Source organism: Coccinella septempunctata, chromosome 4 (genome assembly GCF_907165205.1).
Source record: "Coccinella septempunctata chromosome 4, icCocSept1.1, whole genome shotgun sequence".
NCBI classification, from domain to species: domain Eukaryota; kingdom Metazoa; phylum Arthropoda; class Insecta; order Coleoptera; family Coccinellidae; genus Coccinella; species Coccinella septempunctata.
Genome location: NC_058192.1, coordinates 11,552,162 through 11,579,152, shown reverse-complemented (window position 1 = coordinate 11,579,152; position 26,991 = coordinate 11,552,162). Strand labels below are relative to the sequence as shown.

Sequence of the window (26,991 nt, the reverse complement as noted above, 5' to 3'; positions counted from 1 at the left end):
GCTCATTTTATCCCTTCATCCCCACTCGTTTCTAAACTTTCTCGACTTCTCGGTACTGACAGAACCCCACCAACCCTGAGGTTCGCAAAGTTGTCAATAGGGGAGGCGTTGCCAGATTTAACAGTACCGATGATTTTACGCGTTTCAGTCACTTTTGTGTATGACGAACACTTTGAAGACATTATTGAGACACACTGTAGGTAAATTTTAGTAGTAGTATTGAAAAGTTCAATAGCAATATCAAATCGAAAAATTCTAAAGCTGGAACTTGAAATGTAATCAAGATATCTGTAAATTTACCGAATATTATTATTTCCGAAGAAAATCATCCCTAATATTTAAGTGCTGAAATTGGCCGCACTGCAGATGATTTACTATAGTTTCTCATTATTTCTAAAGATGAAATCAGTCCACTCAATTACTGGTATACAAACTAAAGTACAGATAAATTGCTATATAAGCTGAGTTAGGCTGTCAAAATTGGTGTACTTGCCTATTGTGCACAACAAATTCGTGTTTTTTCCTAAACAGATATCTTGAATTTTGGTACGAAAATATAGGTTTCGAATGCGCTGAATCTATTGCAATCATTGCCAGAAGCCTATCTCCCTTCTTTAAAATTTTCATCTTGGAAATGGCATCTTTGAAATTGCGAATTTCACTTGAGAATTCGTCAAGACCGAACGGTTATGCCGAGATGGATGAAATTCTGAGATTTGTTACTAGTGTAAGTGTTGCTCTTTCAGAATATGTATCACGTTTAGATCTACGATAATTTTCCTGGAAGATAAATTACTCTAAAGATGACCTTCGAAAAATTCCCAAAAAGTTGGGTTCAGCTAAAACTTCCTCAAGACCGAACAGTTGTGCCGAAATGGATGAAGTTCTCAGATTTATTACTAAAATAGTTGCTCTTTTAGAATATGTATCAGGTTTAGATCTACGCTAATTTTCCTGGAAGATAAATTACTCTAAAGATGATCTTCGAAAAATTCCCAAAAAGTTGGGTTCAGCTAAAACTTCCTCAAGACCGAACGGTTGTGCCGAAATGGATGAAATTCTCAGATTTATTACTAGAAGAGTAGCTCTTTCAGAATATGTATCACATTTAGATCTACGGTGATTATCTTGGAAGAAAAACTACTCGAAAGCTGACCTCCGAAAAATTTCCAAAAAATTGGGTTCAGTTAAAACTTCAAAACCTCAAGATCGAACGGTTGCGCAGGGGTGGCAAGGAAGTCTGCATGAACGGAAGAATTTTGAACGATTTATCGGTGGCAAAAAATCATTGATCATAAAATTGCATGCGTACGTTCAGCTCAATTGGCAACATATCGATTTATTCTTATAATTTTATTCTTGTCTCTCTTCAAATACCCGTTCGCAATTTTTCTCTATTCTCGTAAGAAACTCAGTGCAATCGATAATTTCCACTCTACATTCTAATTTTAACTGTGAAAAGGGAGAGGGGTAGCTTAAAGCGATTACCATGAGCAACATTCGAATAAAATTAATAGCCCAATCCAGGAATAGAAATCATTTATTCAACTGAAAATAGACCGACATTTAGATTTACGTGAAACACGGAAGAACGGTTTAAAGTGTCTTGAAAAACCGCCGGTTCCACTCGAAAATTATCACAGTTTGTTTTTATTTCGGATACTTGGACTAACTTAGTATTATCCGAGTGACAAAGCTTTGTTATAATAAAACGCAGTTGTGCCAAGCTATTTCTGTGTCTTGCCATTATGTTACCAGGAGAACATTGGAGAGGGGTATAGAAATCTATCTATCCCGGACTGTTCCTGCATCTGCTACTGTGTTAGTGTGTTACCCGAAACCTGTTGACTACCCCTTCATCCGGTGTCCAGAGGAAACTTCCGGTTTTGGTGATAGCAGTGGTTGTGATATTGCGGATTCATGGGCAAAGTTCATGAGTTTCTTGTGACTTTGAGAAGGAATTCGCCTACGGAACAGTGGGGATTTAGTCTGGTTGGGGGTGCGGATGTCCAAACTCCTCTTATAGTGACAAGGGTAAGAGCCGCCAACAGACACTATCAGAACATTCCAGAATGTTTATCGTTATCCCCGTGAAAAATGTATATTTTTCACCCTATCCGAAGACATTTTTTATGATGCACTGTTATCAGAACTGTGAATTAGAATCCTTAAACCATTCTATCATAATCTCTATGATGATTTTACTTATCTAAAATCCAGGGTTTTGATCTTCGTTCGGGTTATTGAATAAATATATGTCACTTAATCATATGACAACATTAATTAATGCTATGGATATCAGTGGTTGGTGACTCCAGGAGTGAATATGGGAGAGGGCTTAATTTTATACATATATGAAATTCTTCAAGGTGTTCATTATCGTATAATAAGCTATATGTTTGAAAGAACTACTTTGAAACTTATTTTTTGAAGAGGGAAATAAAATCATTTCTCGATATTCGATAAAATATTTCTCTCAAGTTCTCGAAGTGCAACTGTTCTTTTCTAGTGATTAATCTTGAAATTTTATCGAGGTCGGTGACCCTATCTTTTTGGGAATTTTTCGAGGGGCCAACTTTCGATACGGTCTTGACGATTTTTTGACTGACCCTATCTATTTATTTATTTATTTATTTATTTATTTATTCACAAAGGAACACAAACAGGTAATCCAATACATAAAACAGTGTTCACAAATTAACAATACAAAAAAATTAACAAAAGTGCCTTATTAATATAATAAAAACTGAACAACAAGTAGAAAAAAGTAGCAAACAAAAAACAAAAACAAAAATTAGAAGGCAAGGAAGTTAAATATAGGGATAGGAAATACCTCTTAAGTAAATTTTTCAAGGTTTTCTCGCTTGGAAAAAACCATTCAACTCGATCCTTCAGATTATTACAGTGATGCAGCATCCTGAAGATAGGGGAATTCTTTGCGATTTACTCGAGATTTCATGCGCCGTGAATTCTTTACCGTTACATACGCACTTTCGGTAGAATTCTCTATTCAGTTGCATACAAAATAATCTCTGCCGTTTTCTTACCAAAATTTGATAGATAATTCTCCAGAGAATTCTCGGCTGTTACAAATGGGCTTTAGGCGTAAATAGAAAGTTTCCGGCCACCTAGATCTTCGAATTGGCGCATGCAGATTAACCATCTCAGTAATGTCTTGAGAGTCCACACGATTGCTCAACAATTTACAGACAAAAACAACATCGCTAGCAACCCTTCGATCACCGAGACTTATCATATTGAAGTACTTTAGTTTAATTATCTAGGCTAGTTGAAGATAGGGGTTAGTTGGGCAATCGAATTAACCCAGAAAATATGCACCGCATGCTAACGCATCAAATATGGAGGAAAGTATAGGTTATGGGAAGTAAACTTCATAAATCAAAAGTTTATGGTTTGGCTAGAATCTTGAATGCTCAATTTGCCCAATATCCTTGCCCAAATTAGGTTCTTCCCCTATATGAATTATGTTCACCTTGTCTGATTTTCTTCAGTATAATGCCTGTAGTTCTTGAATGTAGTTTAAATCGAATCACTATGGTAGATGTGAAAACATTAACATAAAGATGTTGGCCACACTTTTTCTAGTTGTTTACGTTCCCTACTACCGTTTCTGCTTCTCCCATTCTCATCAGGTGCTTCCTGAGGTAATCCTGTAAGGAATCCAGTAATTAATGTAACATTCTTGATAAAATTCAGATGCTTCTTAGATCTCCCATCATCAAAGTTCAAAAGGAACTTTCTAGAGTGTTTCACTCTAGGAAGATTGCTTCAGAGTAATTTTCTCTTGGTTTTTCCTACTCCTGAAACTCTCTCTTGGTAGGTACATTTTTCTATGCCACAGAAACGTTCCAGGCCAATGAAAGGAGTTTGTGCTCATTTCCTGTAAAGTGTATTGGGTTCTTCGTTTCCTTTGATCTCCGAATGACCAGGAACCTAGGCTGAAAAGACCTTGTTATTCTTGCATAATTCGTTAAGTTTCCTTTTATCATCTAGAATCGATGACGTTTGAGCTCTGTTGACTTGAGTGAAGAATTTGGAATAATATTTAATCCGAAACCTCTATATTGGTGGAAAATTCGAAAACAACACCGAAGCGGCGGCAATTTATCACTGACAGGAAATCGTAAAATATTTTTAGAGAAACAGATTACTTTTGACCTGGTTTACTCGCCTTTCAAAACGATCGCAAATATTCGATGTTGCCTTAGCTCTCTTGAAATAAGAATGTGATGAAATAATAAACTCATGCTTATGAATTAGAAGGGCTACTGAGAATTGAGCCTTATTAAGAAAGTAAGCATCCTAGCCATCTTAGATTTCTTCTTTTCTTGGGTCTTATTTGTTAGAAACTATGCATTAATTCACCCTTAGATGAAATTAAACTGGAGGATAGATTTCTGCAGCTTTATTACGAACTAAGGAATTGGGTCATCTCAAGAAGGCTACATGAACCTATCCTAATAGCCTCAAACATCGCAAACTGAATTTTTTTTTGTTCATATAAACTCTTCTGTAATGGAGCAAACAAAACAGTTCCTGCAAGGGTATTTTTACTAATAAGCATATTTTCTTGCAGGTCGGATTCGGTTCACCAGCCGATGGAGTTCTTCAAAGGGGAGATATCATCAGTAAAGTAGGAAACTATGATGCCAGAGATATAAGGCACCAGGACGCACAAAATCTCTTCAAGAATTCTGGGAATAACATTAGAGTTGTAGTACAAAGGTAGACAATTGATTTTTTTTAATTGAGGTATTTTATGTATGAAAGTGAAATGCGATATTTGACAGTTTACACTAACCTATCAAAGATGCACTAGTAAATGATTGTTAATTTCCAAAATATTTATCTTGGTTGAGAAGGAAATGAACAGAAAATAATGTTTTTGCTATAGGTACAACTTTGGCATAAAATAGTCAATTCTGGTATTTGATTTAATAGAAAATCACAAACTCTCAACCTGAGCCTACCAAGATTTTTAGACCATCTTGAACGCGTGAATAGTGCTCAGCATTTTTCTTACTCATAGAAGAACTGCAATTTTATGAATAACGCGCGAATAGGTATCGATATAAGCTAGTTAAACCATGAACTATTACTATACCTATAGACTAAAGATAGTCTAAAGACTAAAATATAGATACTGGGACAAAGTATGCCTGTGAAGTAACTAAATGATTAGCCAAAGTGGCAAAATTCAAGTTTTTATGAACGGCATATTTTAGCATATTTGTATTTTCCAGAGACACTTCCGTCAAACATCCCACAAGCACAGGATCGTCACGAACCAGTTCCCATAACTACAGTCCACTTTCCGTATCACCGCATTTATCCCCAAGGGGCACTTCATCCACATACAGTCCTGGGGGCTCAGCACTGACGCCTTATTATTCCTCACCCCTTCCGCCAATAGACGACAACTATTTCGACGTCTTAGATTACACCCCTGGGTCACATAAACGAACTGAAGATGGCGAGATACACGTAACGAAACAGGTGAGTCAGGTTGTTGGAGGGTTTTAAAGAAAGTTTACTGCGATACTGAACGAAATTTATACTGTATTATGATTAATTCGATTACTTCTGCCTATATTCAAGAATCCCATCACACTACATTCAATATGCTGGATATGTTCTCAAGATGTACAAAAAATGTATAATATTCCTGGAAAAATATGATGTAAAATATCCACACCTGCTGAGATATATGGTGTCTAGGTTTCACAGAATGGGGCAAATTCTGCAAGCTAGGATGGTTACAAACAACCACTAAAAGAAACACTAAGGGGTTGACCTTATATTTGTTTTTGGAGTTATGAGATACCCATTATAGAGAATATAATCCTTGGAAATACTATTAATATATTTTATTAACGAAAACATAAGAAAATTTGTAATTTTTGACTGCCCATAGTCTTTAAAGGATTTACTGATTTTTTTCAATTCGTTTCATGAAATCAATTAGCTAGAAAAGTTGTACTCCCCTCAATCTGAGAAAGAAGCATCTTTCACTTACAAAGTGAAATAACAGAGGATGAAAAACTCATAGTGGGATTTATTATGCTATTTCCATCATTTTGGAAAGTTATATTATCCTGTATTTCGCCATCCAAATCACTCTGGCGCATGCTTGCGAAACGTTGGAAAGAAAATAGTCCGAAAAGATGGAAAAAACCAATAGATCATAGAATACATTATCCGAATCTTGAAAAAAATCAAATGATTACCACGACAAACATCAGACGTGACAAAACAGGGACGAAAACAAATAGATATCTGTTGGGTATGAAGTATACATCCAGCTAATGTCAATACGATGTTATTTTTGGCTTCGCGAAGGTTTCTGGCTAACCTCCAGATGTAAACGCTGTTCATTAACGAAACATTGGATTATATTCATAAAAATTGAATAACCCCCTTTCTCAATGTCGAATTCCAGACCTCAATTTCCATTTTCCAGATTCCCATTCAGATAATTTGGTCAAAGGAAAGATGCCTTCGAATATTTGTATGAGATATGCTGCTATGTTGTAATGGTTATGAAGCTTATTGATTTTAGTTACAATAATAGACATTTGGAATCGAGCAGCCTTGATACCTGAAAATTGAGAAAAAAATAAAAAACTAAGAAACTGAAAAAAAAAAACATCGATTGCATCTTCTACATAATAAGGTGCAATTTTATAAAATTCCTCCTTCTCCTAAGGGATTCTATCGAGAGTATAGACTAAGCTTTGAAGACAGATCATTCTGATACAAAAGATGATTGTAATTCTTGTAATTCAAAAACGAAATTGAAAGAAAAAAATATTCGAGAATGAATATAGACTATAAAAAATAAGCTGCAGCATATTTAGTGAAATTGGTTTTAGACATACTATCTCTAAATCAAATAACTGTTCCTTCCTATACAGCTTCTGGAATCTTTCCAACACTTGACTAATTAATACACCTAATCACCAGGCCCTTCAAAAGTGATTACTTTGACGCGAAAATTTACTTGTTAGCTCCATCATCAATATCGATATTCATCACTTCACCATTTTTCTGCGTTATTTCAATATTCGTGGGAAAAATTAAACCCGCAATCACTTGGGAAGATGCCAGAAGCTGATCTTACAAATCGTATATTTAGATGATCATTTATTTCGCATTACCCTGTAAATAAGAATTACAACAAAAGTAAAAATAAACGCAATTCCGAAATAACCGGAATGCGTTTTCGAATTGGGGTAGGCTCGTAAATCTTCATGTTTCGCGACCAGAATGAAAAAATCGAGTTTTCAAACATTGAATTTGTGTCAAGAAAACTGCGGAATATGTCGTCTAGTGGGGAGTTTATTTTGGATGTGGTCTTTAGTTGTATTTTTGCGACCAAGTCGTACGGTAATTTTCCGAGATGGTTCTCTTGAACGCTTTTTCAAGAAACGAGTTTCACCTGAGTGAAAAAGATGAATCAGTATCTATGTGGGTAAGAATTTCTGGCAGCTCAAACACCCAAGTAGAGTTATCCCGATTGTGAAAATTGCGAGAAACTCCAAAAGATTCGTACTGCTTTCTTGGTTTGCTTTCTTAAATTTACAAATTATCATAAATTATACTTTGATAATTATACAATCTTGAACAATACGGTATGGTCAAATATTCCTTGGGTTTATCATATAATATCTTTTGGATGAAGAAGTTTTTAATATAGCTATTCATTGGCCTTCTCTATGATTTCAATTCCATTCAAATCTTAAATTATGATCGATTCGGTAAATGAGCACACATTTGCGCGAAGGAAAACCTGAATTCATTCATTAAAAATAAAGTTAACTCATCTCTCATTTCTAAAAATAATAGTCGTGGTTAAGAAATAGAGCAAAAATAAGTATAGCTACTTATCTTGTTCACAACTTTCGATAGTTTGTTCGTTCCATAATTGTAAACAGCGGATGACTCAAAATATAATTGTACCCTATAGGGACATATCATCATCATTCCATAATATTTATTATAAATGAGATATCTTAGATCCCTTTATTAATTGACTAAACTAATTTCTCTCTGCCATATCCATTTTCTACTTACTGCTTACTGCTGAGATTTAGCACATATTTTTGTCTATTTTTTTGAATTTTTCAGTGATTATAGTAGTAATATCCCAAATTTTCATGACTATCAACCCGAATATTGAACACATTCGCAAATTGTTGAAACATTTTTCCGTCATTTTGTATAAAAAACCACCATTGCCTACATCAGAGTTATGAATTGAACTAGGGGGCCTCAAAAAATTTCGCAACTCTTCATTCACATCCTGTAAATCACTGTGAATGTCTTTTCATTTTCTCATTCCTCTTCGTTTTTGTTGTAGCCATATCGTACAACACCTTTAGTCCTTCCAGGTGCAAAGGTGAAGCGGGAACCAGGACCTACTGAAAGTTATTTACGTCACCATCCTAATCCTGCTGTTAGAGCAGCACCCCATCATTTAGACGGTGAACTTTTACTGAAACAGAAGGTACCACATCGCTTATTTGATGGTTTATTTGCGACGCTGATGGATTTACCGTTGCTCTTTTTCTTTTCATTCATTCAGTGCCCATTTTGCACATTTGATTCATAAAACTTTCAGAGATATTGCTTCGCCCTTTTTGCTTGGGTTTTCTTAGGTCATCAAGTGATACGATTTATTGATATAGGTGAATATTTCAGGTGGCGAATTCAGTTTTGGACAGGCTGTCGACAGGGGACCCAAATAAACAAGTGAGTTCAATATTTGACCTTCTTTGACAGCCAATTAAAATGCGTCCTAATTTATTCTCAGTCAATTTTATTTTGATGGTATTTATAGATACCTCATGGAAATTCTGTACAAAATTGCACTAGGCATACATTCGATAGATATTCAGCTCCATTTTATAATATTTTTCTGTTTTAGATCGTTCACAAGCAATTCAATTCACCTCTACCCTTATATAGCGAACCAAATGTTGTCGATACGATCAGGAAACAAACTGGGGTTTCCCCGTAAGTATTGTATTGATAAAAAGAAAAATACACTTTTGATTCCATGATTCAAAACATACAATGGTTTCCATTTTTTTTCAGGATTAAAAAATCGGTTAAATTTAACCCTGCAGAAAGTGAAACTTACAAAGCCATACAAGAAGAGCAATTAGGGCAGGAAGTGCACGAATTGAAACCTGCCCCAACGAAGGTTTACACCCCTCAAGCAAAGGTAAATTCTTCACAGATGCTTCCCTCTCAGTTACTACAACCAACGAGCTTTCCTGCTTAAGTAAGGCAATAAAACGAGCTTGCAAATCAACTTTCGTAACAGGTTTAATCATGTTTCATGACTAATTCTGTTCATTGAGACATGCACCATAAGAGTAACTTTTCCATGGTATTTTTAGATAAAACTAACTCAAACAGGAGGAAAAATGATTATGTCACTGTTGCAATTCATTGTTAAGCTAGAATCGACAACGAAACCAACAAAGAATTTCTCAATATGTGCTCAAATATATCAGTTTCAAAATTATAATATAAATAAAGCTTTCAAGGAAACCCACCGCATTCGCCATTTTGCGTCAAACGTAGTACTTTGTTTTCAAGATCACTTTTGTTGAACTTTGCATTGATAGGGAGTTTTCAATGAGTGATAATCCCTTTTAGGACCTATTTTTTGTGACCAGCTTTTTAGATAGTACAGCACTTTCTTCCTGAAAAAGGGCACTATTGATATATCAACCATTTTCAAGTAACTCAAGTTTAGAGATAGAAATACGAACATATGTTCGTATTTCCAGAGTATACTTTTAAATAGTGCTGGGCAGAGATTACTTTGCCAAATTAACTACATGCCACCATGCTAAAAATATAAAGGTTCTGAAAGACGATCATAACTGTTTTTTATGTTCTATCATCTCTAGAAATTGCTGGACATTTCCGACTCACCTGGTATAATTTGGTAGATACGAGAATGTGGAAAACAACTAATATATGACTGATTTCTCAGAGACTTTTTGAGTGGAGCGTTCTGGAGATTTTCCTGAAAAAATGTCATGAATTTCAGATTCACTTCTCTTTTCAGAAGTCGACCACTGTGAACCAGCATCCTCCCTATGCCAACTCTATTGGACAGGATGACGTAATTCACCAAAGTGGATCTTTTAGAAGACTCATGATGAGCGTATTACCCGAAACAAGCTACTAAATTAGGATACGAACAAGAAAATGTAACTTTTTTCCAACTGTCATAATTTTCACTAATATAAAGAATATACCACATCGAAATTTTCATCATTTTGATTTTGAGTATTGAAGACTTTCTCGAAGAATTACTGATAAAATATTTATTATATTCTCAATTCTTGTGAAATGACGGGTATGAAGAATAATCTGAAAATTTGTGTATGGATGTGTTGGAGTTTTAATATTTGAATATATATTTTATGTTAAGGGTTGGATCAAACCATGTACAGAGCCAGTGAAAATTTTCCAAATTTTTCTGATATTCACCGACTGTGCTGAGGTACAAAATACCGAATGCGCAGGTTCATAAATTGATATCTTCCAAAGGTTCGTTTATCTTTAAATGCATACGACTTTTGACTTCAAGAATTAACACAGAGGAAATTTTACATTGTTTCTTTTAGAATGATTAATTAATTAGTTTTCGAGGCTCACAAACAGTTGTACAATTTTCCACATTGGTTTGAATCCTACTCAATTCACGTTGTGTTGTGAAATCAGCTTATTCGCTGAAGCAAATAATATGTGATTTCGCCTATAGCCATTTCTAGATTGTAATAATATGTACATTTTTGTTATTTTAATAATTTCCTTATTTTGAAAATTTTCGAATCGAGTGTAATCTAGTCAGATTGTTAGTTTTAGTTCGTCACGCTTTGTGATTCGATTAAGGATTCAATTTCTGTTTCTTCATAATTTAAGTTATTGCACGAGTCGGGAAAGGATTGTTATTCATGTACCTATAACTATTTATTTATTTATTGAGGTAGAATAAATATATATTTATGTAACTTTTCATTTCAGAGATCCATTGTCCTATAGTTGCTTCAAATGTTACTTGAGTGCTTCTGAATTTGAGTCAGGCCAATTAAAAATCAATTCATCGGGTTAAGAGTTAGGAATACTCAGAATTCAAACATCGGCCAATTATCATTCTTCTTATTTCAGAAGTTCCAGCACCTATCTCGAATAATTTAGCATCTCTCAATAAACGTCCTGTTGGGTAGTCATTGATATATCCATTACCACCTGAAACATACTCAAAATTGAATATTGGGAATGGGACTGCAAAGATTAATATGAACTGTTGAGTAAGTTAGGAAAATATTGAAAGTTTTGAACCAAAAACAAAGTTACAGACATTTATATAAATCAGCAGCAATTTGGGCACAAATATAGGTAATGAAATAAATGAAATGAGAATAACGAATATAAGAAATGAGAAAGAAGACTCACCTAATATTTGAATGGCATCTAGTGCCATTTGGGTTGCTTTTTCCGCCGTGTATAAAATAACACCAGCACAGTCTTTCCTGCTAACTTTTCGATTATCACATGCTTTGGCTACGTTGTATAAGTAAGTCCTACAGGCACTTAATGTAGTGTACATATCTGCCATTTTACCCTGAAATATAAATAGTTGAGTCTAAGTGACAGAAATTCCACAAGAAGGGTTAGGAATTTGCACGAATGATTATCGAAATTTTCATCTATTTGCACTGGTGCCTCTATTTTAAGGAATATATAAATGTGTTCAAGAAACCTTTTGAACATAAAAGTTCCTTGGATAACTTTTGATGTAGTAAAAATACAATTTTTTACACTCTCCTCACTATTTCCGATTATAAATTATAAAGTATGGAAATTCTTTTATCTTACTTGGATCAGTTGAAACTCCCCAATCCTCGTATCGAACTGTTTCCTGATATGCGCATAAGAGAATGCGATATCACAGCATGCTTGCATAATGCCGACAGGTCCTCCTGCCAACACCAATCTCTCCAAATCCAGCCCGCTCATAAGAACGTAAACTCCCTTATTTTCTATACCAAGAAGGTTCTGACGAGGGACTTTGCAGTTTTCAAAAATGAGTTCGCAGGTATTGGATCCCCTGTGGCCCAATTTATCTAATTTCGGTCCAGTGGTGAAGCCAGGCATTCCTTTTTCCACAATGAAGGCGGATATTCCATGCTGGGTTTTTGTGGCGTTTGGGTTGGTTTTCGCATATACCTATGGGCAGGTACATATACAATATAAACCTTTCTGGAGAATATTTTCAATGGTGAGTTGTTTTTTACATAAGGTAGGACTAATCAAAAGGAATCATTCCATAAAAAATCGGTCCTATAAAATATAGAAGATGGCGGAGTTATCATTATTTCAAGTCCAATGCGATTCCATGATATTTTAAGTACGGCACTGGAAGGCGACTCCAGCGCCGGCTGCGTGAAAATGCACGTGTGAGCAGCCATTGTTTATAATTGTTCAGTTATTGCTTAGCACGTACATTAGACTAATTGAATAATTATTTGAAAGACTTGCTGTATCGCTAAAGGCAGGTAAATAAAAAAGTGGAGAAGAATTAAAAAATGGTATTGAGCATGCTCATGAAATTGTTCATAGTCAAATTGCTATTATTGCCACCGAACTTTATACCATTTTCATTCCGGCTGAGAAGTTCAAACCAAAGTGATAACTTTGAGGAGAATTTGGACATCATACGTTTTTGGTTTTATTTCTATTCAAAAACTAAAAGGGTCAATATTTTAAACAAAAGTTTGGTTTTGGTTTTCGAATACGCTGAATCTATTCCAAGCAATTTCGTGAGCCTACCTCCCTTATTCGTATTAGTAGGTAGTTGCTATTCATGAAATACTGTTTAATAACCTTAAATTAATGAGATTTAACTGCATTTTCCTGCTACACCAAAATAAATTACGGTAATGCGAATTTTTATGATTTATAATGAAGGGAAAACTTTTTCTGCTATTTAATGTTCTTTATCAAATTGCCATACCACTAAAACATCAGCGTCGGGTCCATTGGTTATCCAGAACTTATTTCCATTCAAAACGTAATAGTCTCCAGATTTTTCTGCCCTTGTTTTCATCGAGACAACATCTGATCCTGCTCCAGGTTCTGACATCGCCAAAGCACCTATATGCTCTCCCGTACAAAGCTGTGAAAATATTAATTATTCAACTCAAAAAATAACATCTATTAATCGTGTGAAACAAAATAAATATATTGCCTCTAGGATGGAGATGTTAACACTAAATTGAATATATAGGAATCTTCTCATTTCTCACAAAAAAAGTTACGTCCTATTAATATATAATGTGGGGACATGATCGAAATATTCTTGTAACTGTGTACCTTCGGTAAATATTTTTCTTTTTGTTTTTGAGTTCCGTTCCTATGGATTTGATTTACGCATAAGTTAGAATGTGCTCCATAACTCAAGCCAATAGCTGGACAAGCTCTGGATAACTCCTCCATAATTACCACATGGTCAGTATAGCTGCCGCCTGTTCCTCCATATTCCGGATCTACGGTTATACCTTGACAAAAAAATATAATATTTAAACACTTTGTGGTGTAAAGGATTATCTTAATGTACAGATTTATAATAATAATTAAGTATTCCTCAATTGGGCCTTTTATCGTGAACAAATATCTATTTACCATTTTATCGAATTGTGCAATTCAATATAGCTTATCATGAAATAATATTATTATTACAACTTGGGACTGTAAGTATGTTCTCATACTCTTCGACGATTTATTTTACGATAAATGTTAAGATGATTCTCCTAACAATTTTGGAAAATTATTATCCTACACAGGTTTTAGGTCTATTTAGATAAATTTCACAAAATTTTAAATTCAAAGGCTCCATTGTAATCAACAATATTTCTATAAACTTAAAATGTAATCTTTGTCATACAGTTCCTCCGGAACTGTAATAAAATACAGCGTGGTGTGTGTGTGTGTTTAAAGTCGTAAACTTTATCTATACGAATTCATATATGTTATATGTCCACAATAAAACGGAATCCTTGAGAGATAATAAAAGTAGGCATATCTATATCGAGCATTTTTGGAAAAGGTCAGTATTTTCGTTGATAAATATATACACGAAACATTTAGCAATATGTATATATATTTGAAGCGTTGAAATTTTGGCATATACTGTATCGACCATACTCACCTAATGTACCAAGCTCTCCTAGTTTTCTCCAAAACGACCTCAACTCCTCAAATTTGTTGTTTTTGTCAATTTCATTAGCCTTTGTAGCCAATTCTTTCTGAGCGAAATTAAAAATACTCTCCCTCAACTACAAAATTCAATAAACGCTTGATATCACAATGTAGGTAATTTAACACTGTTATAGATAACGAAAAAGTGTTTTGTATCATTAATTAAGAGTTTCATGATTTGAGTTTAGTTATGCTTACTTGTATCTGTTCGGTTGTGAGACCAGAAATATGTTCATCTATAGGATAATACTGGGAAACTTCTCTCAACCCAGTTTTCTTTATCCTACACGCTTTGCGAAAGAGATTGGAAAACTTCAAAGACATTTTTATACGAATCCTATACTATTGAGTTCACGAAAATGTTAACGTTAAAACGAATAGAATAGGTCTTCTCTCCGCATTCGACATCAACGAACTGAACCAATTTCATTCAATTTAAGATACCAATATCTCGATTGTTATTTGCTCCATAAGATTTGACGTAAATTCGTTGATAATGACCCTAAGCTGATAATGGAAGAGACAAGAGACTATTCAATCATCCTCAGTAAAAGTATACGAGGTGCAGAAGGAAAGTGGCATAAATTTAATCTGAAAAGTATTATTGAATTATAATGGGGTAGAAATAGTCCAGTCATTTTACGACATACAATTAACAAATAAAGTTTCAATTCCTACAGTTTTTAATTTAATGAATTAATTAGTGACTGAGTACTGCCATTCTAGGTTTTACCCCTAGGGGGAGGTTCCTAGCCATAGCAGCGGTAATATTTCCCCAACAGCAGCTGCTGATCCTCCGCGTCATCAAGTCCGAAGTTTCTCAGATTTTTCGAGAAAAGTTAAAGGGTTAAAAGGTTAAAGATACTATTTATGTGAAAAGAGCCTTACACCTAGCTGCAAGAATCTCAATTATGATTTAACGGTCCATTTTAATTCTGCATTAAGCGTTGAATGGTGGATTAAAATTTTAATGGGCCATTATATTACAGTTGACGTTCCTGCAACTGGTTGTCAATGTCTCTAAATTCTACTCATAGTTGTAGAATATTTTCAGTGTATAAAGTCAAGTCACACCTGCCTATGTTGTTTTATTGTCAAAAGCTGACTATTTTCATCTTAAGTGAAAAATGGATAAAGGAGGGAAATTCGAAATTGAAAAACCAACTTATTACTTGAGTAAAATTTATTCATCAGCCATAAGTCATACATTCCTACAATAAATAAATAACAAATGAAAAATACTTTCAGTTCACCTGACCAGTTCTCACAGGATTTTGAGGATAACAATACTTTAAGCACTTACAATCATACTTGAACTTTTGACTGCCCATCATTCGAACAATTCAGGCTCAGTAACAATCAGAATATAATACATAAAACAATAGTGCTATATACATACTTACATCATATTAATCTTGTTTTTGGTGCAGATTGAATCAAAGAACTACTAAAATAATCAATATACTTCAAATTTAAACATATTCTTGAGAATAATAAGTAGTGATTATTCTAGTATCTAATGAAGTCATTAATCAATCAAATGTTAAAAGGTTTAGTTGATGTCCATCGCTGCATCCAATAGGCTTCTGAGTTCCTTAAGATGTTGAGCCTTGCTACCAGTTGCAGTGCTAGGAGCAGTGGGTCTACCTGCGTAACTGTAAAGAAATAAAGGAAATATAACATATTCAACACAAAAAGTGACATCAACAATCACATATAAAACAAAAGAGAAATATTGCATAACTACATTATCAGCAATGGAAAAATCAGATAAAAGTAAAAAAAAGCACAAAAATGGATGACACAGCCAAAAAGCGAGAATATACAGAACAGGTGCACTATTTTCACGTGAAGATATGAGTATCGACGCTCACCTAATAGATCTTTGTCGCTCCTGAATTTTAGGTTCTTCTTTTGGCTTACTGCGCCCAAACAAACTAGATAGCCAACTTTCTGATTGTGTACGACTAAAACATTCAGATGTGAAAAAAGTTTTTTTAGGGCCATCATATTGCATTTCATTTTTAAATGTAATGGCGGAAAAAAGTTTCAATGATTTCAAACAAAAATGTCAGACAAAAAATTGGAAATGATTTCAAGGCATCACCGAATTTGTATATTTTTCCAACATTTTTCCAAAAAAGATTTTTCGAGTACTGGGTTCCTAAGAAAATATAATTTCATACTTTTTATCGTTAATCATATCTTCACTTGTGTAGTGACAATAACACAATCATCTCACCTAATTTCGCGTGTTCCAGTGAGTGCAGTGTCGAATCTAGGCTGAACATATGTCCAATATCCTTGATTTTTGTGTTCTTCCTGTGCCCAACACAGCTGAGCATTTGGATATTTGGAGCATTCTTGTCTGATCAAATCGAACGGGAACGGTGAGATCTGAAACGCAAAATAATTGTGCGAAAATTTGTCAAAAATGTATACAAAGACACCTTACCTGTTCGACTCTGACAAGGGCAATATCGTTGGTCAAATTCTTTTCCTCTCTAGCTTTCTTCAGATCGTAGTAAACTCTGCCGGTACAGAATACAAGCTTCTTAGCACTGCCTCCAACATTATCATCGGGTATCACCCTCTTGAACTCGGTTCCGTCGACCATGTCGTCGAAGCTGCTCTTGGCTTCGGGATGTCTCAACAGACTCTTGGGCGTCAGGAGAATGAGGGGTTTACGGAAGGGCAGAGCGATCTGCCTCCTGAGAATATGGAACAAGTTCGCGGGGGTGGTACAGTTTGCCACTATCCAGTTGATGTCGTGAAGTTGACGAACAGCAAACTCGTCACTTTCTGGTGGCATATAATCGGGGTCGTCTGAGCACATCTGAAGGAAACGTTCGGGGCGACAGCTGGAGTGTTCGGGGCCCATACCTAGAAGTATCAGATGTGGAAAGACAATTCAGGTGAAAGTTGTCGGTTGCGGAAACTTACCTTCATAACCGTGGGGCAATAGCATGACCAATCCACTCTGTCTCACCCATTTGGCTTGACCAGAAGAAATGAACTGATCGATTATACACTGAGCTGTGTTGCAGAAATCTCCAAATTGAGCCTCCCAAATAACCAGGGCATTTGGGTTGGTCATAGAGTAACCCAGCTCGAAACCGAGTACGCCAAACTCAGAAAGTGAACTGTTGCAGACTGTGTAAGGTGCCTGATCTGGATACAAGTTGCATAATGGCCTGGAAAAAAAATTGGAATCGATTAAATGAATTCAGATAAAGAAATTCGAACGAAGCTACCTGTATGTGGCTTTGTCAACCGTTTGATGATGTAGGACATGATGGCGATGAGAGAAGGTGCCTCTTTCAACGTCTTGACCAGAAAGACGAACATGAATTCCTTCCTTCAACAAGGATCCAAAAGCCATTGCTTCCCCAAGAGCCCAGTCGATGGTACGTTCTTCTACCATCTGCATTCTAGATTTGAGTATACGCTCAATACCTGAAATAATGGAAAAATGTCATCATCACACTGCTGTGCTATAATACGAGTGCCAACCTTTGTGGATGACAAATTCAGCTGCGTTTGGTGGAGGAGAAGAGAACCTCTTTCCGATATGAACCAAAGTATCTTCTTTGACACCAGTGGGCCCCACTTTCAATGGATCTTTACCCTCGAAGAAACCGGACCACGGGCTGTCCAGCCAATCCTTGTATTTGATGTGAGTTTCCTTTCTCGCCTGTTCGAGAGCGTCCTCGCAGATCTTCTCGTATTTCGCCTTGACATCCTTCACTTCATCGGCCGTTACAACGCCCTCGGCTATCAGCTGCTCGGAATACTTCTCCAACACGGGTTTGGTGTTTCTGATCTTGCGGTACATGAGGGGTTGGGTGAACATCGGCTCGTCGATTTCGTTGTGACCGTTCCTACGGTAGCAAACCAGGTCGATGACGACGTCTTTGTGGAAGGTGGCCCTCCACTCGGCCGCGATGTTACAGATGTGCATGACGCTCTCTGGATCGTCAGAGTTAACGTGGAAGATTGGAGCGTTGACTACACGTGCGACATCTGAAAATTTAACGAGTGTTTTCCAGCAATCTTGTTCCTAGCATATTTTTGAGTTTACAAGTTCGAAATATCAATCTGAAAATACTCTTATCATGTAAATGTACCTGTACAGTACGGTGAAGAGCGCGAGTGTCTTGGATCGGTGGTGAAACCAATTTGATTGTTTACAACGATGTGTACAGTTCCATGAGTCGTGTAGGCTGGCAAATCAGACAAGTGCATCGTTTCGAAAACAACGCCTTGTCCACAGAACGCGGCATCTCCGTGGAGTAATATAGACATAACCTGGAAATCGAATCAAGTGTCAATATTCGAGCGTATGAGGACCTAGTTGGCGACCATACTTTCTTTCCTTCTCCATCTCCTCTGTAAAATTGTTCAGCTTTCGTTTTACCTTGCACAACTGGGTCTACAGCTTCCAAATGGGATGGATTAGCAACGACCGCCAGGCGAATATTTTTGTTCGTTACTCTGTTCAATCTGCAGGGGGAATTTTTGGATTAGAAATCAGCACTGTATTGGGCGTCCCAATTTGCTTCATTTTGGATGTTTCTCGTAGATAGACAAAACTGTTGAAAGTAAGATCGAGAGTCCTCCCAACATATTTGTCTGCGAGAAACGTCCAAAATCAAAACATTTGGATTATAAATTAATTATTTCATCAAAAAGTACTTCCACCAACCTTTCAATGTACGTTCCCAAGTGGTATTTGACATCGCCAGATCCGTCATCTTCGGCTTCGAGACCAGCAAACTGGGTGAACAGTTGTGGCAAAGGTTTACGACATACGTTCGCGAGGACGTTGAGACGACCCCTGTGTGGCATTCCCATCACTATGCTCTCGACTCCGAATTCCGTCGATTTGTCAATGATGTTTTTCATAGCGGGAATGAGTATTTCACAACCCTCCAAACCAAATCTTTTCTCGGACGACCACTTGCGGGCCAAGAAAGATTCGAATCTACAAACGAAGTGGTTAGAAGGAAGAATCGGGCATCGGAACATTCCGAAATGGTCAGATTGTCGTCGAAAACTCACCCAGTGGCTCTAGTCAATCGGGCCAACATCAGGCGCTTCTCTTCGGCGGTAATTTCCATGCAGCCAGGTGTTTCCAACCTTTGTCGGATCCAGTTGCATTGTTCCAGGCTGTTGATGAACATAAATTCAACGCCGATGTGCCTACAATAAGCCAATTCCAGTCGGCGTAAGATTTCTCGCAGAGGAAGTTGTTTCTCTTTGCCACCGATGAAAGTCGTAGATGGCAATTTGAATACGCGATCCATATCGGCTTCATCTATTTTTTGGGAGTTGCACATTTCATTATGTATCATTTTTGTGTAAACAGAAAATGTGTCTTGTGGTTTTGATGGGACAAATTCATTGAAAATGCATTTTTTAAGTAGCTAAAGTATAACCTGGTGTTGTTCAATCGCTGAAGAAGTGTTTGAAATGAAAAAAGATACTCATCTAAGACAAGAATTTGTTCCAACAAATTCATTAAAATTAAATTGTTGCTTTGGTACAGTTCGAAACATTTCAAAAATCAGTGATCATATAAAAAAAGCAAAAACCAATTGCTGGCAAGCAGATAAACAATAAGCAGATAACTTGAACTCAATACTTATCTTAAAACCAACACCTAGGAAAATTGATTGACAAAATGGATGAAAATCTTCAGATAAGCATACATTTTCCGAATAAAAAAAATTGCTGATCTGAAATTCTTCATACGGTTAAAAAAAAAGCAAAAAAAATCTTACTTTTCATAAGTTCTTGGACTTGCCTCCTGAGTTCCTCAGAATAGGTTCGAGAGGGGTGGTCTATGTTAAGAAAACAAAAAACAAAAACAACATGACAAAACAAATCGAAGCAATGCATAAATGAAAATTTGTATAAAAAGTTTAATGTTACGTATGTCATGAAAACTTATAAAAAAAATGTGTATGTTTATCTAGGTATTCAAAATTCGATTACAGATATCTATCTATTGCAAGTGCAAAAAAATACAAAGGTTATTTTTAATAGCCAATTGGAATAGTATTTAAAAATTAGCAGATGCACATAAATACTGTTATATCTCATGCAAAGGAAAAAGTACAGTTGAAAACTTCAATGTAGTCTTACTTGTTAATTGATCACAAATATCCAACAGTAGTTTTAATATAATTTCTGATATTATTTTAGGGTAACTCAGAAAAAATTATCAATCAATTTCGACCAACTAACGAGGTTTGCTTTTCAGTTTCTATACTGCATTATTACCGTGAAGCTTACTTACTTTATTGCATAGCAATAGTTTCAATTGATTTCACTTGATTGACTTGATAGGTACCTCAAATATGCTTGGACAGACAATGGAAAATTGGTCAAAGTGTCATTCTCGTTAAGAATATTCAAATGCGGCAGAGCTTCAGCGGGATAATGTATAGGTTTGGTACGAGTGAAAGCTGGGTGATTAGATAAACATCTTACCGAAACTGTAGTGTGTATATAGAAGCTCCTGTGGTGTTCTATCGTCCAAATCTGCACTGTTTATCCCCAATGGATCCAGTTTGGCTATATGATGACCACGTATCTAGAATTTAGGCCAACACCTCTACATTTTCCCAATTTATTTTCTGGTTTCAATAATATAAAACAGCAGAATAATTTGTTTTGCCAATATGTTGAAAGTATCATAGTTTTCTTTTTGAATACTGTCAATTCAACCTTCTTAATGTTCCATACCAGGGAATATAATTAAGAATGTTTCAATAAGAGCGCGTAATTTTAGATGGTGAATGTTGCAACAAACGTCCCAAGAAGTGGTGTCGCCAAATACTTATTACTTTTCAACAGAATTGGAATTTGCACTTTTATAGAAACACTCTTGACATGTGCTGGATAAATTCATTCGAAATATGAGATGGTCCAGTTGGAATGAAAAATTATTCTGCCAGATAAATTTACATACCGATCTGAAACCAAAATGCATACATAGCCATAACACCTACAATCAAGCAATTTTATCCCCAAGATTTATCAGCTTATCTAACGATGCAAATGAAATGTTTCAAACTGCAACAATAATCCAACTAGTATGAGATCTGAAGTTGTGTGATAGTGTCAAGTGTTAGTTACTTTTTTCCACTAATACACTATAGATCGTACCTAACTTATGCTGCCGAATAATTTCATCGGGAGCTGCCCCCTTTCTATCAGAAATAGTGGTTGTACGATCAGCATACATAATACCAAGCGGGTCCAGCTGGGCAACTAGATGCCCACGAGCCTAAATCCATCGATAAAATGAATTACACCAAATGCTGTCAAATATGCAACTAGAGCTCATGCAGATTAAAATAATGACAAAAGCACTTTTTCACATTTATTTGTTATTTTTTAACCTTTACAGTTAGTGAACTATTGAAGATATTCCCACAATATAGTTTTATTGAAACTTTCTGTCACTTCAACAGAAAGCAAATATTAGTTGCGTTTTGTTGACCAATCTGAGTTGAATAAATATCCACAATGTATTGTTCAGGTGCTTTTAATTAATTAATGGAAAAAAATGGGTAAAGAGTTGGATAAATTAGTTTCATATATGTACATACCAAGAAAACATGAAGATTTTGAAGTCTAGGATTAGCCAAGTGGCCAAAAATCAAACTACTTTGATCATTTTGAACATTGAATTTGGGTTCACCTTGTATATTTGGAGAAGCAAATTTGATAGAATGAAGGACTCGATGTCTTTCAATTAGAAAATGTTGTGATAAAATATTCCCCCAACAAAGTGTTATTTTGCAGATAAAAAGTTATTAGACAAATATCATGCAATAAACTGTGACATACTTTACTCTTGTTAAATACATATTCGTATTATTATTGAAATATTTCAAAGGGATGTATTTCAACAAGAATAAAATACCTACAGAAAACTCACATGAAATGTTGATTCTTATAGCAGCCAACATTAAAATGTGACGACTATACAAGGCACATAAAATGGAAAATTATCCATCTACATTTTGCAATTCATTATGAAGAAGAACAGACTAGTGAACATTTAGGAAAACAGAACCAACTTTCTAAAAAATTCAGACCGGAACTTCCAAACAACAAATATATGATATTCCTTACTTGATAACTTCTGATAATGGCTTGAACGGCAAGATGATCGTCAATAACTTTCTCGCTGACTGGTGCTCCCGCTGCTCCAGCAATTGATGGTAGGAAAGACAATGCAGGTACTTCGTTTTTGCCCAAAGGGGCCAGCGACGGAGGAGCTTGATAGCCAACACCACCAGATGCTGAGTTTCGGAAAAATGAGTCCCATGACTGAAATAGAACGTTAGGAGTTGGTTTGCGGACAACTAAGAATATTAATTCGTTTCACAACCGAAACCAAATTAATTGTTGTATAAATTCATATTCTCATTAATCAACTTGTTCAGTGTGATCTCTTTCATTCAGTAAGAGACCAAGGCCATAACCCCAACAAGCCCCCATCCGAGAATTCCTTAGCATAAGGCATTACCAAACTCTTCCCTTAACTTAAATTAATTTTAGTTGGTGAAAAAGAAGTGGTAGCTAAGTGTCAAGTAAATGGGCCTATGTGTCGTTCAAAATTTGGGTGGTTTTTGTCGGAGGGGGCATTGTTTGTGAAACAAAAAAACAAAAGATTAAGGAATTTTTCATCCCTATTGTCCTCTACACTCTACAGCCAAGAATATTTCACATGAAGAAAACCTAAAAGAATCATATCACGTGTGCAAGATAATTATCAATTTTCCTACAAATAATCAAGTTATTATTTCAGAATGAACACATTATGAAACATGAAATTATCTTGTTAAATAAATGATTCATTTTGAACTGGGGATAATCATCCTGCACTAGATTTATCAAGTTTTCACTTGATTCAATCTGTTGCAACTGAAGAGTCTGTTTATTATGCAATTTCGGCGTATAATTCGTAGCGCAATCTCTCAAAATTGAGATGAAACCTACTCAGACACTGAGGCGAAAACATTACTAATATAATACCATAAAAAAACATGAATATTTCCAAATCAATAGAAATAGGTACAAAGTTTTTTCTGTTCACTACATTACTTATGGTGTATAGAAAATTATGAACTTTCGACTATTTATGCAATCCAATTACATATATCAATATATTTTTTTCATTCAATGTCTAAAAAGATTTATGCAATTTGAAAGTACCGCAGACATATCCTTCTTAATTAAAATACCCAGACAAAGCAATAAAAAACCATGACTCATAAAACAATTAATTAATTAGAGAAAGTGAATATCACTGAAAACAGTCATAACATAAATATTTTCAATTGATTATCTGGAATAGGAGAGTAATGCCAATTCATCTCAAATCGAAATTCAGTATGATAGGATGTGATAGAATGTGACTTAGATAAAAGGGATCAACATCGTTCAGATGAATATTTTTTCGTTTTATTGTGCAGACAAAATTTATTTCAATGTAATTTTCTACTAAGTAGAAGTCAAATCGTTATAATCAAACATTCAAAACGCTAAACAAATTAGAATCTAATCATCCTTTAAAACTGGAAGATACATATCCTCATTATTTCCGAAATATAAAAATATTATTCCAAAGTTCCTGTGAGTGAGATAAAAATATTTCCTGAAATATTTCGAACTGAATTTGATAATCATCTGTATTAAAACATAAGTACCAGTTCCCTAGATAAAATAAAGACGATTGGATTGACTAGGTTTTTATCGCAGATAATTTCTGCGAAAATCTTAATGTGAGAAGATACCAATACTTAGTTTTAAACACAAACATAGGACACCTTATTTTTTCTCATTTGCTTCATCATTGAAAATAATGAACCAAAAGCCTACCATTTCAATAACCAAGTGTTGAAAGTAGTATAACTCCTATATTATCTTATTAATTTTTACAATATTGTTCCTATTCTCACAGTCATTGTTCAATTTATCCCGCCAAAATATTGAATCACCTGCTCTTCACACAAACTGACTGAGCACTTATAGGTTAAGTCAAATTGGCGCACCTTTCAAGAATGACGCAGATTATTTGAATTTTTTTACAAACAAACAAATATTTATATTTTCATAAAATTTTCATGGAAAATTAGTAAGACAAAGTTTGATATAACAGGAAAATTACTGAATAGATTAACTTACCGCATGTACACTAGAAGGATCTGCAAGCCAAGCATTATACATATCCTCAACATAGGTGGCTGAGCTCCCATTCAAAAATGGTTCGGCTGCTGCAGGTACATTGTAGGGTCTACTAGCTACTGAAATGGGGGCTAGATTTTTTGAAAGTAACCATCCTGCAAAAGCTTGGCCTTTGGGACCAGTGACCCCTTTTATTACCTGTCTCGCTCTATGCATGGTCTGAAACAATTTCAAAATACTCTACTATGCAAAAATTTAATACAACAAAGTCTTCAGTTAGTCTAATCACAGCAGTCACCTATGAGAGGAGCCTGTGGTTTCATGCAACGCGAAAAACTGACCTAGTCACACTTTAATACAAATTAACCTACTTTCATTGACAATGACTTTTTAACATTGCAAATATTATTCCAGGCAAAGGGCGTTAGTTAAGTTTATGCCCAAGACGCAAAAGGTAAATAAAATAACAATGCAGTTTGTGATACTAATTTTAACTCGCTATCTTGGCAAGTTCTACAATTTATTATGGAAGGCAATTTTTTCCGTTTACGTCACGAAAACTTCTGGAAAATATTCATGAGCAATATGAAGAAACAAAATCATTATGCAAAGAATGATTTGAAAGTCCTAACGAACGCAGAAAAGTATTTCAAGAATGTGATTTGAAACCAGATGAATCAATAAATCCAAATTTTCTGGATACACCTAACATTACATAACTTTGAATCATAAAACTAAAATGTGCGTAAATAGAAATCTACTTACTTTTTTTAGTGGAAAAAAGTAGTTTTTCAATATTTGTGTATCACCAAATAACACGATTTTACTTTAAAATATATTGGGTCTTGATTTTCTCACAAGCTGCAGCCACCCAACCAACAGAAATGTGATTTCCTGATTGACATTTACCTTGAGCGGTAATATTACAAGGTTGGGTTCCACTTTTAATGTCGAATTCAACAGGTGGAAAAAACTCTTAAAACTTCTTCAGAACTGAAGGACTTTGGTTACTGCTATAGTCAAAAATGATCTGATATTAGTTTGAAAAAATTATAAGAATATGGAACATATGCATACAGGATAAAACTTGTAACTAACCTAGATTTAAGTGTTACATGTCAAATGTCAATCATTATTTACCATTTTAATTAAAATAATTGAATTCATTCATTATTTTCAAGAAGATTTGTATCATGGAAAAATCATTTATAGTATATGGTATAGGGTTTCTTTTAACTTACATATTCTTCAAATTTCGAAAAGGTCTAGTTTCAGGGATGAACAGCAAAAGTTTATTGAACAAAGTGTGTTAAATTTCTCGGTGATTACACTTTTTATGAGTTTTTTTGCAGGTAGTTGTTATAACTGGAGCAAGTTCTGGGTTAGGAGAGGCCTTAGCCCACCAATTCTATAAAGAGGGCTGCATTGTTGTATTATGTGCTAGAAGGAGACAAGAGTTAGATAGGGTTAAAAATGATTTAGTGAGCTTGCCTTGCTCTACACCAAATCATACGCCTATTATTGTACCTTTGGACTTGAGTGACATAAACAGCTTACCTGGTGTAGTGGATAAAATTTTGTCCATCACAAAAAAAATTGATATTTTGGTCAATAATGGGGGAATATCACATAGGGGCTCTGTTTTAGATACAAAACTAGAGGTGGACATGAAAATTATGACTGTGAATTATTTTGGATCTGTAGCTCTTACTAAAGGTAAGTGTTTCATATTATCCATCGAGTTTGATAAGTAATTGTTATATTTCAGCTGTTTTACCAAGTATGGTGAAAGAAAAATGTGGAAGAATAGTATTTATAAGCTCTGTTCAAGGCTTAATAGCAATACCCTATCGTTCATCCTATGCAGCCTCAAAACATGCCCTTCAAGCATTTGCTGATAGTTTGAGAGCAGAAATTTCTCATCATAATATTGGGGTTACTGTTGCAAGTCCTGGATATGTTAAAACAGCACTTTCTATGAATGCTTTAACTGCAACAGGTAAAACATATGGTAAAATGGATACAGATACTGAAGAAGGTTACACATGTGAATATGCATCACAAGCAATTCTAAAAGCAGTTTTAGAAGACCAAAAAGAAGTTGTAATTGCGAATGTAACTGCTAAAATTGGTATATTTTTGAGAAACTTCATTCCTTCCCTTTATTTTGTTGCAATGGTTAAAAGAGCAAAGAAATTGATGCAAAAGTAACTTATCCATGAGTTTTATAGTGGTGCATTTTATTACTTTCATTAAATCGCATTCTAAGTGGACAACAAATTATTCAATGCCTTCTTGGAATGTTATATTGAAGGTGGTGGAGATAATAATTCCTGTAAATATTCTTTTGTATCCATGGAAATATTTTATATATAAGTTATTTCAGATATAAGCAGTGCATAATAAAGATACTGTCGATGCTGATTCATTATTTCTGAGACTCCTTCAAATTATTCCCTCCCATTTTTCAGTAATATC

At 35.1% G+C, this 26,991-nt stretch overlaps 4 protein-coding genes across 13 annotated transcripts; 2 read left to right on the top strand and 2 right to left on the bottom strand.

Annotated features, from left to right (window-relative positions):
* The first annotated feature begins 1,594 nt into the window (after window positions 1-1,594).
* LOC123310804 (PDZ and LIM domain protein Zasp) lies at window positions 1,595-11,057 on the top strand. Of its 3 annotated transcripts, none has more exons than XM_044894468.1 (8): window positions 1,595-2,034; window positions 4,598-4,746; window positions 5,265-5,517; window positions 8,381-8,527; window positions 8,722-8,772; window positions 8,948-9,036; window positions 9,118-9,307; window positions 10,106-10,302. In XM_044894468.1, the coding sequence occupies exons 1-7, from the start codon at window positions 1,921-1,923 to the stop codon at window positions 9,305-9,307; spliced, it is 993 nt and encodes a 330-aa protein (XP_044750403.1). In that variant the 5' UTR covers window positions 1,595-1,920; the 3' UTR covers window positions 10,106-10,302. The 3 variants fall into 3 exon arrangements, with proteins under 3 accessions (XP_044750403.1, XP_044750404.1, XP_044750402.1); XM_044894467.1 differs by having other exon boundaries at window positions 1,603-2,034; window positions 9,118-9,247; window positions 10,106-11,057; XM_044894469.1 differs by lacking the exon at window positions 8,381-8,527 and having other exon boundaries at window positions 1,601-2,034; window positions 9,118-9,247; window positions 10,106-11,057.
* On the bottom strand, window positions 11,010-14,736 carry LOC123310802 (isovaleryl-CoA dehydrogenase, mitochondrial). 2 transcript variants are annotated; one of them, XM_044894466.1, is made up of 7 exons: window positions 14,506-14,736; window positions 14,258-14,384; window positions 13,423-13,607; window positions 13,064-13,225; window positions 11,931-12,276; window positions 11,503-11,676; window positions 11,010-11,295 (listed from the first exon to the last, which is right to left on the bottom strand). In XM_044894466.1, exons 1-7 carry the CDS (start codon window positions 14,629-14,631, stop codon window positions 11,162-11,164), a joined length of 1,254 nt encoding a protein of 417 aa, XP_044750401.1. In that variant the 5' UTR covers window positions 14,632-14,736; the 3' UTR covers window positions 11,010-11,161. The 2 variants fall into 2 exon arrangements, with proteins under 2 accessions (XP_044750401.1, XP_044750399.1); XM_044894464.1 differs by having other exon boundaries at window positions 11,503-11,671; window positions 11,926-12,276; window positions 14,506-14,735.
* Window positions 14,737-15,472: 736 nt separating this feature from the next.
* LOC123310676 (2-oxoglutarate dehydrogenase, mitochondrial) lies at window positions 15,473-25,488 on the bottom strand. Of its 7 annotated transcripts, none has more exons than XM_044894262.1 (16): window positions 25,341-25,488; window positions 24,514-24,732; window positions 22,456-22,653; window positions 20,803-20,905; window positions 20,091-20,150; window positions 19,369-19,624; window positions 19,013-19,291; window positions 18,675-18,810; window positions 18,435-18,615; window positions 17,821-18,330; window positions 17,562-17,763; window positions 17,251-17,501; window positions 16,763-17,190; window positions 16,550-16,704; window positions 16,182-16,274; window positions 15,473-15,962 (listed from the first exon to the last, which is right to left on the bottom strand). In XM_044894262.1, exons 2-16 carry the CDS (start codon window positions 24,727-24,729, stop codon window positions 15,860-15,862), a joined length of 3,171 nt encoding a protein of 1,056 aa, XP_044750197.1. In that variant the 5' UTR covers window positions 24,730-24,732; window positions 25,341-25,488; the 3' UTR covers window positions 15,473-15,859. The 7 variants fall into 7 exon arrangements, with proteins under 7 accessions (XP_044750197.1, XP_044750196.1, XP_044750198.1 ...); XM_044894261.1 differs by having other exon boundaries at window positions 25,279-25,437; XM_044894263.1 differs by lacking the exons at window positions 20,091-20,150; window positions 20,803-20,905 and adding an exon at window positions 21,481-21,601 and having other exon boundaries at window positions 25,279-25,437.
* A 132-nt stretch (window positions 25,489-25,620) lies between these two features.
* LOC123310677 (dehydrogenase/reductase SDR family protein 7-like) lies at window positions 25,621-26,944 on the top strand. The gene is made up of 3 exons (XM_044894268.1): window positions 25,621-25,817; window positions 25,866-26,229; window positions 26,282-26,944. The coding sequence occupies exons 1-3, from the start codon at window positions 25,707-25,709 to the stop codon at window positions 26,722-26,724; spliced, it is 918 nt and encodes a 305-aa protein (XP_044750203.1). The 5' UTR covers window positions 25,621-25,706; the 3' UTR covers window positions 26,725-26,944.
* The last annotated feature ends 47 nt before the right edge of the window (window positions 26,945-26,991 follow it).